The sequence below is a fragment of the Photinus pyralis genome, unplaced genomic scaffold (genome assembly GCF_008802855.1).
Source record: "Photinus pyralis isolate 1611_PpyrPB1 unplaced genomic scaffold, Ppyr1.3 Ppyr1.4_LG3a, whole genome shotgun sequence".
NCBI lineage: Eukaryota > Metazoa > Arthropoda > Insecta > Coleoptera > Lampyridae > Photinus > Photinus pyralis.
Window position 1 is genome coordinate 22,024,994 of NW_022170509.1, and position 16,544 is coordinate 22,041,537.

The window sequence follows — 16,544 nt, forward strand, 5'->3', positions numbered from 1 at the left end:
CCCTATCCTCCACCAAAAATATACATGCAGCAGTTCCTCAGGGTAGTGTCCTAGGCCCAATCCTTTTCAATATCTTCATGCGGGACTTCCCTACCATCAACGCAGACGTCACAGTCTGATTATCAAAAATTAATGCTTTGGAAACGGCTATCTCAAAACTACGAAACGCCACTACTATTCTCAGTAGATGGTTCAAGAACCAGGGGGTGGTGACTACAATTCTGAGAATTTTGTTGGCTCATACAGCACACCCGTAGAGGATTAGAGGGCATATCAGTGCAGGAGAGTATTGCATTGAGGAAACATGGCGGGCGTCATTTAGAACATGTTAACAATGCCTTGTATAACAGTGCAAATTAAAAAAAGTACTGTGTATACGTAGTTTAATACATTTTCACTAAGACAATCTACATGACGTTTACATCAGTGGTTCGCAATCGCTGGGTCTACTATTGTAGACGTTTTTATTATGTATTTAATAAAAATTATAATTCATATGGGAGGTCGGCAAAATACTCAACTTAAAGAGGGGGTCGCAGTGTTTAAAAGGGTGAGAACCACTGGTTTACGCAATTAGTCTAAGAGCGAATGGCGGGTAACTTGTATGTAAACTATAAAATCTGAATTTTTACCCAGTGGGTCTCGTATACCTACTACCGATGAGATGGGGTCTCACTAAGTCCGGCGAGAAGGACCTTAGAGTTACTCGGGTGCGCCAGGTATGAAAATTTTACTATCTAGGGCTAATTCTTTGACTTTGACTTAAGACAGTTGATCTCCTGGCCACCTCTGCTATAGTGCCTTGCAATCGGCCTGTACTCCTTGCTTAACTCTTCCGTTTGGATCACATTTTTGTATTTGCTCTGAAGTCAAATTAGTGTGACTTCAACAAGGTTGTTTTAGGCTGGAACCCCCAAATGGGTATGTTGTATTTAGATTACGACGATTGTAGAATTTTATTGAAGTAACGCGATTTGATTTAAAGGATGACTAGGATTAATAATAAACAATAATAATTTACCAGTAATATGATAATTCTTTTTTTTGTGCAGGTTCAGGTAAATCATATACAATGATGGGTGCTCAAGACAACAAGGGAATTATTCCCCGTCTGTGTGACAGTTTATTTGACCTTATAGCAAAAAGACAAAATTCTGAACTTTCGTATAAAGTAGAAGTTAGTTATATGGAAATTTACAATGAAAAGGTAAAGCCGATCATGGTATAAAAAATTCTCTACCATTTTCATCGTAGGTGCATGATTTATTAGATCCGAAAACAACTAAACAGTCTTTAAAAGTTAGAGAACACAATGTGTTGGGGCCTTATGTTGATGGTTTATCACAGTTAGCTGTTACATCCTTTCAAGTAACTACATTTTACAGCATACGGTGCCGTAAATTAAAAATTGAATTTATAGGATATTGACAATTTGATGGCGGAAGGCAATAAATCTAGAACAGTGGCAGCAACGAATATGAACAGTGAATCTTCCAGGTCGCACGCAGTTTTTTCCGTAATTTTAACGCAAACTTTAACTGATAATAAATCAGGTGTATCGGGTGAAAAAGTGAGCCGAATGTCTCTTGTAGATCTTGCGGGCTCTGAGAGGGCTGTGAAAACTGGAGCTGTTGGTGAACGACTTAAAGAAGGTTCTAATATTAACAAGTATGCGTTTACCACTTCTTCCACGGAAATTGTTCACTGTTCATTTCTTCTTCAGATCGTTAACCACTTTGGGACTAGTCATATCTAAATTAGCCGATCAGTCTTTGGGGAAAAATAAAGATAAATTTGTGCCATATCGTGATTCTGTGTTAACGTGGTTATTAAAAGATAACTTGGGTGGTAACAGTAAGACTGTTATGGTTGCCACTATTTCTCCAGCTGCCGATAACTACGAGGAAACGTTATCCACACTAAGATACGCAGACAGAGCTAAAAGAATTGTTAATCACGCTGTTATCAATGAAGATCCAAATGCGAGAATTATTAGGGAATTACGCCAAGAAGTCGAAGCATTAAAGGAGATGTTAAAACATGCAACTGTAAGTACTTTTGAACCGATTGCTCACACAATTTACTTTCTATTGATTGCACTCTGATGCTTAGGGATCGCCCGATATATACAAAAAACTGACCGAAAGTGAGAAACTGTACAAAGAGATGTCCCAGACTTGGGAAGAAAAATTAGAGAAAACGGAACGGATACAGGGCGAACGACAGCAGGCATTAGAAAAAATGGGGATTAGTGTCCAAGATTCGGGTATTAAAGTAGAAAAGAATAAATTTTATTTAGTAAATCTGAACGCCGATCCGTCATTGAACGAGCTGTTAGTGTACTATTTGAAGGTGAGTATTTGACTGCTTTGTTTGAACAATGTGAGTACACTTCTAAACTGAGTAGGAAAAGACAGTAGTTGGTGGGAAAGGAGCCGATATTCAATTGTCGGGGTTGGGAATACAACCGGAACATTGCATTATAACTATAGAAGATGGAAACTTGTTTATGAAACCTCTATCTAATGCACGCTCATTTATAAATGGATCTCAAGTTACGGAGCGAACGCAACTTCAAAATGGGGATCGGATTGTTTGGGGTAATCACCATTTCTTTCGGATTAATTGTCCAAAGGCTATTGGTAACTATTATTCTTGTTATATCGTATCTTTAATGAACGTCTCGTAGCTTCAACATCTGAACCTCAAACTCCCGCACAGAATATAGATTACAACTTTGCTCGTGAGGAATTAATGCTGAACGAGCTAAGTAATGATCCGATTCAAGCTGCGATTTCAAGGTTAGAAAGGCAACACGTTGAAGACAAACAAGGTACTTGTTCCTTTTCAATTTTTAGTAACATTTATCGAATATCTTCGTAGTTGCCTTAGAGAAACAGCGGCAAGAATATGAGCGTCAATTTCAACAGTTACGTAACATTATGTCACCATCGACTCCTTATCCACCTTACTCATATGATCCTTTAAGATTTGGCAAAACGACGCCTTGTACCCCGACGACACAGATGCGAGTGGAGAAGTGGGCTCAAGAACGTGATGAGATGTTTAAGCGGAGCATAGGCCAGTTGAAAGCCGACATATTAAGGGCGAATACATTGGTTAAAGAAGCGAACGTGCTTGCGGAAGAGGTTGGAAAACAGACAAAGTTTAGCGTTACTCTTCAAATACCTCCCGCAAATTTAAGCCCCAACAGAAAGGTATGTGGTTAAGTATGAGTAACAGATAGTGAGACAACCGTAGATTTGTAATACTGATTCCACTTCTTTCTAATGTCTTTAGGTGGGTTCGACTGCTTTGTATTTAAATTGTGGCCCATCCTTTGATGCTTAAGTACATTATTTAATTTGCTCTTTGCGTTAACGGAGTGGATTAGTGACTAGAGTAATAGAAATATAACATTCTTCCCAAGCGTAAATTAATTGATGAAAGAGAGATACCCCGCACGCAGACGGTCAATAATCAAAATAACAAATCTTAGATTCACGTACAGTTCTTTTTAAAGAATCCAAATAATCTAGTCAGGTGCACTTACCAAAGGCTTTTTCTAAATATGGACAAACTTTCCACAAACTTGTGATGTACCCAAGTCGACAGCTCCCGCACTAACAAAAGCGGGAAAAAACCGTCAATTATAAGTAGACTTGAAAACGCTAGTTTCGAAGGAAAGCGACCCCACTTACGCCGAAATAACGCGCAATTCCTCAAACACCTTATCTCTTCCAACAGCGATTCTAACACGTGTCTTAATTAACTTGTTTTATAATACGTAATAGATTGTCTCACCATCTGTTTTAACCCTACATTTTACTACAAAGGAATACATCTTCAATAAATTTTAGAAAGGTGCGTTCGTCAGTGAACCGGCTATTTTAGTGAAAAGAATCAACGCCCCTAGCCAAGTGTGGAGTATGGAAAAATTAGAAAACAAATTGATCGATATGAGGGAGATGTACGATGAGCGACGGGAAAAGGGAATTATGTTGGAAGACCCGGCGACGTTGAATATTATCGATCCGTTTTACGAATCTCAGGAGAACCATAACTTGATTGGAGTGGCGAATATATTTCTGGAGGCGCTGTTTCACGATGTAAAATTAGATTATCACACACCGATTATTAGTCAGCAAGGGGAAGTTGCTGGTAGATTGCAGGTTGAATTAAGTAGAGTCGCGGGCGTGCTTCCGCAGGATCGAGTATGCGAAGCGGGTTCGGACAATTCGTGTGATAGTAGCCAAGATGAAGAGGAAAGCTGTAGCGGAACAAACGTGACATGTCGTGTACATATTAAACAAGCGGCAGGTTTACCATTGTCACTGTCTAACTTTGTGTTTTGCCAGTATAGCTTTTGGAATCATCCGGATCCGATTGTTGTTGCTCCGACGGTTCCAGAGCTGCATCAAAATGTCCATCAAGTTGGACAAAAGGTTTCGATGTCTTTTAAATTTGACGACATTAAGGATTTTACTGTTCCTATTAATGAAGAATTTTTAGAACATTGCGCAGAGGGTGCTCTGTCTATCGAAGTGTGGGGACATAGAAGTGCGGGGTTTTCAAGAACAAAACCGGGGTGGGAGGTAGAGCAGCAGCAACTTGCCAAAGCAAGATCGTTAGCAGACAGATGGTCGGAATTAACCAGGAAAATAGAGTTGTGGGTTGAAATACAGGAACTTAATGATCAAGGGGAGTACAGTTCAGTGGAAGTGAGTAATAAAGGGGATGTGTTAACGGGTGGCGTGTACCAACTTCGACAAGGTCAGCAAAGACGAATACAGGTCAGAGTGAAACCGGTCCAAAATTCTGGCACACTCCCCATAATATGCCAGTCTATTATCAAAGTGGAAGTGGGAAGCGTTTTGGTAAGATCGCGCCTACAAAAACCGCTAGATTCGTACCAAGATGAAGATCTTGCTACGTTACGGGAAAGATGGAGTGAAGCCTTGATGAGGCGCCGTCAGTACTTAGAGCAGCAAATAAAAAAATTAATAGATAAGTTAGATAAAACCGAACAAGACATTGAAAGAGAGCAAAGCTTAGTCGATCAGTGGGTAAATTTGACTGAAGAACGAAATGCAGTTTTGGTCCCAGCTGCCGGTTCCGGAATACCTGGAGCACCTGCTGTGTGGGAACCACCATTAGGAATGGAACCATATGTACCTGTGCTGTTCTTGGATCTTAACGGTACTCATTCATTGTCATTGCTGTTACTAAAATTCCACTTTTAGCTGACGATCTATCAACACATCAGTCAGGGGAAGAAGTGTCAATAACGGGTCACAACTCTATACTTCCGAAAGAGATTGGCAGTAAATTTTATAGCTTACACATTCTACAACATTTGGAAAAAGACGTTTGCGCCGTCGCTTCTTGGGATTCCTCAATTCATGACAGTAACCATCTCAACAAGATAACAGAACGTAAGTTTTATTCTTCTATTTCGACCATACAAAATAACTGTATTTCAGCAAATGACAGAGTATACCTTATCCTTAAAACCATTGTAAGGTTATCCCATCCTGCCCCAATGGACTTGGTGCTCCGAAAGCGTCTCTCCATCAACATATACAAACGGCAAAGTATTACGGATCGCATTAAAAGAAATTTTGTTCGTTCTCACGTACTGACCCAGTCTGGGGTGACTTACGAGGTAGTTTCAAATATACCCAAAGCTAGTGAGGAATTAGAAGATAGGGAGTCTTTGGCACAAATAGCCGCTTCTGGGGAAGACACTTCTTTATGCGATGGCGAAACTTACATAGGTAAAATGTGCGTACGTCTCGTTTTGTGCCTAATTTTTATTCCACACAGAAAAATATACGCGTGGCGTTAGCGCTGTTGAAAGTATATTAACGTTGGATCGTCTCAGACAGAGTGTTGCGGTTAAGGAACTCTTACAAGCGAAGGGACAACCACTGATGCGGAAAACGGCCAGTGTTCCCAACTTCTCACAGGTGTGTATTTTTTTAGATATGCGTTACCATCTTTCACTACCAACATTTTTTTTGTCACGTCGGTTTTTCTTGCTATTTAGATACATTTACAAATGGAGGTCCCACAAGCTAGCAGAGCCATTTTAGAAAAATGAAGGACGAAATACATCAGAATTATAGGCTGATTATAGGCCCTTTTTGGACACTTGAACAAATTTTCAGGTGGCATCCTTTAAAGAAAAAAACTATGGCTTTGCTGGCTAAAGACGAAGCTAGCTGACCACTTGTGAGATTTGCTTCGAAGGCGAAAAATTCAGATTACAAAATTATAGGCTATTTATAGGCTTTTTCTAGACACTACAACAAATTTTCAGGCGGCATCCTTTAAACAAAAAAAATATGATTTTGCTGGCTAAAGAAGAAGCTAGCTGATCACATGTGAGATATGCTGTGCACATGCGCAAAATTTTTGCCTTGTAATTAATATCGATCCATTAACAGTGACTGTATAAAGACAGTGTGGTCATATGCTCTATATCCGCCATGTTTTTCCCATATTCTTCATTGAGCTGATCGGTTTAATTGAATTGGTAGATTTTGGCATTTTTCTATGGTTACAATATTATTGCCACAACTGTTTGCGACTTGATCACATTGGATTCCAAGTTAATTTCCCAACCCGATTTATTTGGTTAAAATATGGCGGATATCCCACCTACCAATAAACAAGTTGTAAATCAGCATATGCATGATTAAAGCGCATTTTTGGTAATACAGATCAGTATTTTATTAGCGAAGTTTAAAATTATCGATCTCACGAGTCATTTTGGCTGCGCTAAATAATTAATTTTATTTAATTTCAATTGACGGTACGTCTTCATTTTGTAAAACAAATCGCAAAGTAAATAATAAGTTTTTATACTGGTAGCGCTATCTAACGGTTCAATTATAGTACCTCCAAAACCCATATCGAAATTATTTTCTTCAATTATCGATCTCACAAGTAATCTAACTCAAAATAGACTAGTGCCTGCACATCTACACTATAGCAGAAAGCTTTTAGTGAACATTTGAAGTCTCTAGCTATTGTAGTTGTGGAGATCTAACGCGGACAGCCGGCCTGCCAGCAATGACGAATATAATAGCGGATTTTTTTCAAAAATGCGCTAAAAAACAACACCAAAGTATGACCAAACTGCCTCTATACAGTAGGTATACAGTCACTGTATCTCCATTATAAGTCACTAAATATAGAAAGTACCGCAATCCGTTGGGCCCGTGTGTTAGAGAGAGAACGCATGTTTTCTGCTCAAAAATTGCAGAAGTTACCAGATTCTAGTAACTTTAATGTTAGGGATTGTTCCACCTGTTTGGAGACATCTGTCAAGTAGGTATTTGAAATTTGATTCTTTTACTAATAAATCAAATATATAGCAAGTTGTTGTGTTTCAGGTTTTAAAAAAAGTAATGTTAAAAGTGTCTTGAGTTCTCTATGCATCTTCTCTTATATTATAGGAGAAGAAAAGTTGAAACGATATTCCTGAATTGGAAAGAAGTACAACAAAAAATTAAAATTATTCGTCTCATTATATTATTAACGAACCTCGAGATCGTTTATAATTTTGTATTGCTGCCTGCCTGTGCGTCTGTCTGTCCGTCTGTCTGTCAGTGTGTACGTTAACTTTGTGTAGAAACGTCCGATCGCTTTACAAATTGATATACACATGTTCTTCAGGATATAACAAAGTTCGCAATTGTTTTTCGGCTACATAGACCAACGGGCCAAAAAGTTACAGACCAAAAACTGCGCAAATCTCCAAAAAGGGTTTCTAACTCTTGTTACAAAGAACATATGAATGAAAAGAATGAAAACTTTTGTATTTGCGCAATCCTAATTTTTTATTTGTTAATACATTTAAATGAAATTCTGTATCTAGGCACCTCCAATAAAAGTGAAACTAATGCCTAATCAAAAAATTTGTTTTGCGCATGCGCAGTCGGTTTTCTTTTATTTGTTAAGGTATTTAAATGAAATGTTGTATGCAGGCACCTCAAATAAAAGTAAAACTAATGCCATTTCAAAAAATTTGTGTTACAAGCTATGCTGATCAGGTGGGACAGAATCAACCCCTTAGCTTAGGGTGTATTGTAAAAATGATGTATGTGTGAAGATCTCGAGGATCGTTTGGTATTCAGTTGTATCGGATTTTTTAAATATAAGTTAAAGTTTAAATAAATATATTAAATGGGCGAAAGTCCGATGAGGGCCCAGAACACGAGAGGGACAATAAATAGACAATAAATAAATGCTTTTTATTTATCCACTACATCAAAATCAAACTGATCTGGATGATAGTTTTTTTTGATTAAAGGATACCACCTGAAAATTTGTTGTAGTGTCTAAAAAAAGCCTATAAATAGCCTATAATTTTGTGATCTGAATTTTTCGCCTTCGAAGCAAATCTCACAAGTGGTCAGCCAGCTTCGTCTTTAGCCAGCAGAGCCATAGTTTTTTTCTTTAAAGGATGTCGCCTGAAAATTTGTTCAAGTGTCCAAAAAAGGCCTATAATTAGCCTATAATTCTGATGTATTTCGTCCTTCATTTTTCTAAAATGGCTCTGCTGGCTTGTGGGACCTTACAAATGGGTTCAGTTAAGAATTGCTTTTAGAATTGTTTGTTTTAAAAGATGTCGCCACAAAAGAACGCGGATCATTGGACATGCTACAAAATGAGGTGGCCAGAAATGAAGGTCGCTATAGCTTTACTTCACCCTTTATTCAGACTTAAAACATGCAACGCAGCCATGACATACTTAAAAGTGTTTGTAGTTTTTTAGTTTTCCATCTTCGAGGAAACCTTTGACTGTATTATACACACCACAGGGTTTTTGGCTTCCTCTTTTATCTAAATTTTGTAGGTGGTGTGTATAAAATTCGCTTTCAAAAAGGCAAATGATACATTCTTGTGCAGTCCTTTTGTAGCAAAGCATAACGATTTCAGAAATTGAAATAAATAAGCATAGATTGCTGCTTTTTATTGAAAGAAGAGCATACGTGATTAGAATAGCATTGTACTTCACTGCACTCTTAAATACATATAAAGTTAGAACATAGTGTTATGTTGCCTGTTCTCAGCCTGGGTAAAGGATGAAGGTGAAGTGTCTTTTTGACACATCCATTTGTTTTGTCTGTGAATTTTTATGTTAGGTTGTTTAAAGTTACACTTTGACGTAATCACAGATTGCATAATATGTTTGGCAATCAAAACTCTTCCTGTATACTAAGTAGGTGTTACTTTTTCTTTATTATGAAGAGTAAAACTATAGATGCGATATTGCTTGCAAACAAGTAAAATGAATTAAATTCAGATATTGTCAAATTCCACTGTGGTGGTGTTTTCAGTAATTAAATCATTGGAAGATGACCAGTAAGACATTATCTCATCTTATTTACTGGAAAAAAGTAACATTGTAATCCTTTTTTTCATTGTTCTTAGTTTAAACTTCTTCTTCTATTTGTCCAGGATACTAGCTTACACAGACAAACCAATTATTGAGTTAAATTCGCAAAGAACAGCTCAAGATCAAAACGTCGACTTCTAAAAAATCAATCCTGTTGTGACGCTAACAATTATTTTTTGTAAATTAAATGGCCCCAGCACAATACGGTCTCGATTTTAATCCTAAGTTGGGAACTCTTACGTGCTACCAACGCCACTCTGACATGCCTTCTGATAATAGTATTCCCCTATATGAAGAGGAGATCCCTGGAATTTGGCCATTTTCCACCAATTCTGTAGAAGCACCAACTAATTGTGAATACTCTCACACCTCGCCATTACCACCTTTAGCACATCAAGTGTCAGTTGCGTTTATGATAAGCATTTGAGTCAAATCTTATAAATAGGTCTTTGTTATTTTTCTCGCAGTGCTCTATCGAGTCTACCATCTCATTACTGGGAGGTAGGTTGACAGAATCAAGATATATACTGATGCTAATACTAATTCAGGTCTACCCTGGATGTCACAACTTAACTGTATAGTCGTGATATCACGGCCACAATTGTGTGGCAGCAGGAGAGCTTTAAAGATACATGTTTTTGTTGGCGTGTATCAAAGAAAACCGCTCCTTTTGTACTTCTAAGACCAGAAACCGTTGGTTTGACATCCATGGTTCTTGTATCAGAGAATACCTAAGAGAACAGCAATAGCCACTCCACAGTGTTGCGGGTTTTGCATAATTCTCTTTCATACATATATATGTAGCCAGGCATGTCAAATACGCGGGTCGTCGTTCTAAAACCTGTGGCCCATCACAATTTTTGTAAATGATAAAATTTAATTGTACCGTGTGTCCTATTTTGGTTGATACTGCAGTGTATTTTAGCTGTTTTTAAAGATAGAGACTTGCGGTTTTGTGAAAACAGAACCAATCTAGCTACGTTTGTTTCTGAGATACAGGGTGAAAACATAAACTTCCTAAGGTTTGATCCAACGTTGGTATTTAGTAAATGCACCACCCTGTATAACTTAACGTGAATTTCTTTTCATTCTTTTTCCTGATTACATTGATGAATCCAACCTATTTTTTTTTAATTTTAGCGATGAAACATAATAATAAGCTTATTTTTTATTTTTTCAATAGTTGACCATGGATTCATGGGGATTTTGTTTTGTTTATTGTAACCATTGTAACTAAAGCAGCCGAATGCCAATTAACAAACATGACTCACGGTAACACGTCCTTTCAAAATTTTGAAAAATCTTAAAGAATATAGGATGATACATCAATGTAATCGCGAAAAAGAATGCAACAAAATTGACGTTAAAATACAAGGTGTTGCATTTAAAAAATACCAAATTTGGGTCAAATCTCAGAATCGCTTGTCCAAATTTTTTTAACTATGTCACTGGATTCTACGTAAAAATACCTAAAATAGGCAGTTTTTACCTTTTTTCTGTCTTACATGGGTAATAACATCACAAAAAGTCCAATTTTTCATATTCACCCTATATCTCAGATCTCAGAAACAAACGTAGTTGGATTGATTCTGTTTGTGGTATTCAGTTTCACCAAAAAGTGGCACCTCTTATCTTTAAAAACAGCTGAATACACTGCAGTCTCAATCAAAATAGGACACACGGTACATTTTCTTAAGCGCGTACTAATGATTTTATGATTATTTGCATTTATGCGTTTTTTTGTATTATTTTGCATCATTTTTGTTAATAATAAAAAATCAAAGTTTTTGTATGTGAGCTTTTTTATTATGTGGCCCGCAGCTATAAGTGGAAACCTTAAAATGGTCCTTGATGATAAATGAGTTTGACATGCCTGATGTAGACAATAGCTGTCTATTGTTTATCCAGCGTTGCTAGAATCCAACTCTCCAGCAGCGCCTCAATATCCGCAAACTTACTCCAGTTTGTAATCGACCCGGATGCTGACAGTGGAGTAAGCACTAACCACCGGTAGCCTGGGTGGTGATGCTTCCGTTGATACTTGCAGTTGCCCTTGTAGCATCTGCTGGAGTTGTTGTGGTGGGTGGACTAACCGCTGGTTCTGTACGGTTACTTACCCTCACCTTTAGAGAGGAAAGCCATAACTGAGTCTTCCCCCCCCTGGCGATTAGGTTAGCCTGGTCTTCTTCCTCAATGCTGATAACTGCCACCCTCCCTTGAGGTTGATCTTTCACGGTTGTGTGGAAGAGAGACACTAGCTGTCTACCTTTGCCCAGGAATTCTGCACCTTTAGGAGCCGCCAGGTTGTCAGGTTCCCATGGGACCAAAAGGCAGCCTTGCGGAGCCTAGGAAGACAGTCTTCTTGGTCTACCTTTAGGGCAGCTTCCCACAATTATAAAAGGTTCCCAACCACCTCCTTTAACTACTCAAGAGAATCCCTGAACGTTTACAACGAACAAATGCCGCTCAAAAATCTTGGCCAGGTGTTTTTGTACCATACCCGCCTGGTTAGCCTTTAGCCTACCCAGAAGAACGACCTACTTAGTCAGTCTGCCGCCATTAGCCCTCCCAATGCCGACCCAGTCAGGATCATGGTGCTTTTGGCTATAGTGTCGTTTAACAACAGGATTAATTTTTGAAAGGCGTTTTGCGCATTTGATATACACGGTTAATTTCCAACGCAACCCAATTATTGTATTCCGCCTTAATTGCATAATTGTTGTTTTAAATAAAATGTAGGCTAACTAATGTTGGTTTTGTTTTTTTTTAACATACAGGCGCTGGAAACAAAGAACGGGGTACGATTTTTTTTTTTGCTAATGCCATTTTTGAAAATTCTTAAGCTTGAGATTAAATACCGTAATAATTGCAGGTTTTTTCTGAATATGTGTCTTATGTACAGTGCGATCAATATTGAGTTGCTACGCCGCTTCAATAAATTATGACGTTAGTAATCATTTGCCGCATCAGGCCTGGTGCACCAATACTAAAACATAACCTTAAAGTAAACTTTTGACGTTTAACCATATTTAACCTAAATCAACGATTTAACCCCCTTGTAAGTTTCCAAATTATGTGGAACTACACGAATAGCAAATTACTACAAAAATTGAAACGATTTTATTTCTTTTACAACTCGTTAATATCAAAGTAATTGGGCAAATTACATGCACACTATAACAACTGTTCGAAGTGCTTGCCACCATTATTAAGACAGAGATCCACTCCAATCCAATCCAATGGTCTGTAAACGGTTTCGAATACGTTACCATCTCGTAAATTTAATTTACGGTTACTTTAAAGGGTAGAAGTACAATTTTTTTCCAGGCAATAGCGTCACACGTTCCGTATGAGATGCCCGTTAGTGGGACAAATTGTCGCAGCTGCTTTTTCCGACTTTGCTCAAGACGAGCAAGAACATCTTTTACAACCTCCTTATTAGCAATCACTAAGCGGCCAGGTGACTTCCCAGAAGCAAGACTTCCTGTATGTTAAACCGCTCAAGTAGACGATGAGCATTTCGGCGTATATTGTTGTAATCCTCGTCATGGTTGACAATCGTTTATCGAAACTCCTGTATACACAAACGTATCGAGTACTCCCAAACTCCACTTTCGTCTTTAGTCCCATTACGGAAACAGGACAGCAAACGCATCTTATTCTCTTCTAAAGTAAAAGGCTTGTCGGAGTAAACCTATTGCCTATTACACGCTACAACTAAAAAAACGTTTGTTTGTAATTTACAAGTAATTTACCCACCTTGTAAATATTCGAAAGAAACGGGTAGTCTTGAAAAAAGCCGTTTTGAAAGGGACAAAAGTATTCGAATAAGAATCACAAATCATGGTTTTGGTTTGTAAAATTATAGGTTATGGTTTGTATTGGTACACATATACCTGGTTGCGGCAAATGATTACTAATGTGATATTTTATAAGAGCGGCGCAGCATATGATTATTGATCTCCCTGTAGTTTATGTAAAGAAAAAATTGAGTGATACAGGGGACCAAAGCGAAAATTCTTTTTTAATATACCACTGTGTTCAAAATGAGTCAAAACTTGTGTTCGCCTATAATTTAGCAACCGTAACACAGAAGAATAGGACCAATGGCGCTTTACCTAAGTTTTTGGGTACTTATGCTTTTTTAACTGCTATTCTTAAAGCTTTGAGCACATTTTGTAATATTGCTGTCCAGCTAAGAATTTCATCCCGCGCTTGGTTCAATTGAAAAACTTGTTTTGGGTCCCCTCAAACATCCAATTTGTAGGTCACAACAAAAAATTAAAACTTCCATTCAAAAATTACTGTATGAACAAAGTGGCCGCAACTACAATTGGTACAATAATCACAGTGTGGAAGGAAACTGCAACTACTTATTGCAAAATACTGAGTTGAACAAACATGTTTGATTGATGCAGTAGCATTATTTTATTGTAGCTTGTGCCGCCTTTAATTTTTTATCGCAAGTTTGTATCGATTTCTCTAAGAATGTTACATACACTTCTCACACATCCTTTTGAAATTTTCTAAATTTGCAGTTGATGAGATTGGACCTAAGCACCGAATCGTTAAACATTCCACGTTCAGAAAGTGTAACAGATTTGAATAGCGAACCATTAGGTGGGTTACCTCTTCGCACGCGCAGCAGCTTTGGCAAAGATCCCGATGCTACACCACCGAAACCGTTTGGCCTCGGTATGTACGGAGAATTTTTTTATATTGAAATGCGCTAGCAGTCATGGTTCAAGTTAGACGAAATATTAAATTTATAGCTGTAGATTATATAGATATTCACATATAGAGTTTTGCAATAGTTTAATATTTCTACACAGCGTTACTCACAGAAGTCTCAATATAATTCACACTGTTACAAACTTCTTTTTTTTAACCTTTATTTTATCCAAAAATTGGCAATTATCTTTATTTAACTAATTTTTTTTTCAAATCTTTTCTGCCAACTCAAGGCTCCATTCTGACAGGTAAAATGGAGGCTTGCATATTGAGATTGCTATAGGTGGAAAACCAACTGTATAAATTTGTTTGATAGTCATGTCATGTGCTTAGAAGTGGTAATCTATTTTGAGATCAATTAGAATAACGTTTTTTATTCTTGCAATCTCAAAATAATGATGTATACGAATTATCTTGCAAAACCTTAACTGTTCGGAAAATCGATTGATTTAAAATTTAAGCAACTCCATTGCTCGATAATCCTGTGTATACTGTATAATAACATATATGTTAGTTCATGTAGTTCATTACTGTGAAAAGTATTAGCATGTCGTTTACAATCATTTGCAAGTATCATTTTGCTTTGATTAGGTCATTGTCATATAGACATACCTTACGTGAACTAATCGAAATTGCCTAATTTCAAACAAACGGAGCTTTTAGAGAAAGATGCGCTTTATTGTATCACGACTAGTAAGTAATTTTGTTTTCCAAATTTGCCATTTACAAGCAACGAAAGTACCATTGTAAATGTCTCGCTCGTAGTACATACACATTAATCGTTTCCATCGCAAACCTTTATTATTTATTTGTAATAGAGTCACAGAGACTATGTATGAACAGTACGTACCTTCAAACTACTCGCTACAATTGGTACTTTTTGTATGTATTGTTCCAGTCGCTCTTAGTTTATGTGCTGTGGCTAGAAAAATCCGACCGAGACTCATGAAAGTGTAGAAAGTTATAGCAATGTCAGTCTCGTTCACTTTGTAGCCACACCTCATATGTCCTAAAAAATTGCATCATGGCATGAGTAGATTAAACTTTAGTTACCTAATCGGAGACGACTTGTCATATTGAATGCAAAATGACTGAAAACTACCTGCATGACTGTTTAATGTTAGAATTTGAAACAAAGCGGTCTCTTTGACTTTAAAAGTCCATAATGTAATTTAATTGTCTTATACCGTCCATACTACCTATACCATTGACGTGGGAAGAAATTTGGTTTCTATAGGCGAAAATGATCCATCAGTTCTCCAAATCGTGACTCATTTCATTGTCTGAAATAAACTGGAAGGAACGGAAAGTAAGAAACTTACAGATCTATGGAGAACAGTAACTATTTTGGTTATCTTTCGATAGTTTATTCTCCATTACAAACTTCGTAGAGGTACTTAGGGGTAGAGGGGCCACAATAATATTTTTGTACTAAGACCAAAGAGTACCCATAATAAGAGATACAGCGCAATGGTATAAACGCATGTTGGCTATAAGAACTCGCCCGCTAGGATTCCAAAAGCGGGCCCTCGCGTAGAAGTGGCCAGAACTAACCGCCTCTTTAAATATTGCCGCGTATTGAAAATTTAGAGAATTCTTTATAGAATTTCGGTTTAAAATATTTGCGCGGTTGTCACATTTAATTTTCTTTCTTATTGGCTGTATAAAATGTGGACATGATATAATTAGAAAACATTACTTAAGTATAAAAGAAATCAGCAACGATTCAGTACCTATTGTTAATTACATTGGTATTTTCCTGTTTAGTTGGCGTCTATTGAATAGACAGTAATTACTATTTAATTTAATAACCAATAACAGGTACAATTGTAAAAATGTAAATTAAATTTGTTATTGTCCATCCTTTTTAGATCGTCTACTACAATCAAATTAAAGTAGACAACATATTTCATAAAATTGGATTTTATGATGAGCATAGCGATTATTTTACAGGAAATTTTGTTTGCTTTAATTTTGTATAGATGCCTACATACGCTGAGTTGTTTAATCATTAACAATCAATCATTACAATGCAATAATCCTTATGTCCTCAGAAAAAAAACATCAGTCTAATCCAATAATCAGTCAAAATATATAGTGCAGTTAAATAATAAATTAATAAATCTGCACCCGTCGAATAAATTTAATTAAATATTTGCACGTTATTCTCATTTAAACAATTCAATGAAAAAAATGCTCTCGACCCGCATTTTAAGTTGCAGCACTAGCGCGCATCGGTCTCCTAGCAACTAAGCGTCGTACACATGTTTTTCAGTCACCATTGGCTAGTAGCGGAAAAAACACATAAGTATATGTATTTAAATTTGCCGCTCAACTTGAGCCACCGCGCACTCTGCTAGTGATTCATCCATCTAAACGATTGATAATGCAGTGTATGTTCTCA

At 37.2% G+C, this 16,544-nt stretch overlaps 1 protein-coding gene across 12 annotated transcripts in view; it reads left to right on the plus strand.

The window, feature by feature from the left end:
* The window catches only part of LOC116165972 (kinesin-like protein KIF13B), a 51,713-nt gene that overhangs the window by 27,608 nt on the left and 7,561 nt on the right, over positions 1-16,544 (plus strand). For 5 of the 12 annotated variants that reach the window (XM_031480755.1, XM_031480763.1, XM_031480752.1 and 2 more), the window contains 13 exons: positions 1,053-1,207; positions 1,255-1,368; positions 1,421-1,668; positions 1,724-2,048; positions 2,113-2,352; positions 2,408-2,642; positions 2,690-2,833; positions 2,884-3,218; positions 3,861-5,199; positions 5,244-5,777; positions 5,827-5,969; positions 13,948-14,104; positions 14,374-14,388. In XM_031480755.1, coding sequence (XP_031336615.1) covers positions 1,053-1,207; positions 1,255-1,368; positions 1,421-1,668; positions 1,724-2,048; positions 2,113-2,352; positions 2,408-2,642; positions 2,690-2,833; positions 2,884-3,218; positions 3,861-5,199; positions 5,244-5,777; positions 5,827-5,969; positions 13,948-14,104; positions 14,374-14,388 — 3,984 coding nt within the window. Of the gene's footprint in view, positions 1-1,052; positions 1,208-1,254; positions 1,369-1,420; positions 1,669-1,723; positions 2,049-2,112; positions 2,353-2,407; positions 2,643-2,689; positions 2,834-2,883; positions 3,219-3,860; positions 5,200-5,243; positions 5,778-5,826; positions 5,970-12,186; positions 12,208-13,947; positions 14,105-14,373; positions 14,389-16,544 lie in introns of all 12 variants that reach the window. The other 7 variants (XM_031480756.1, XM_031480757.1, XM_031480761.1 and 4 more) reach the window with 4 other exon arrangements.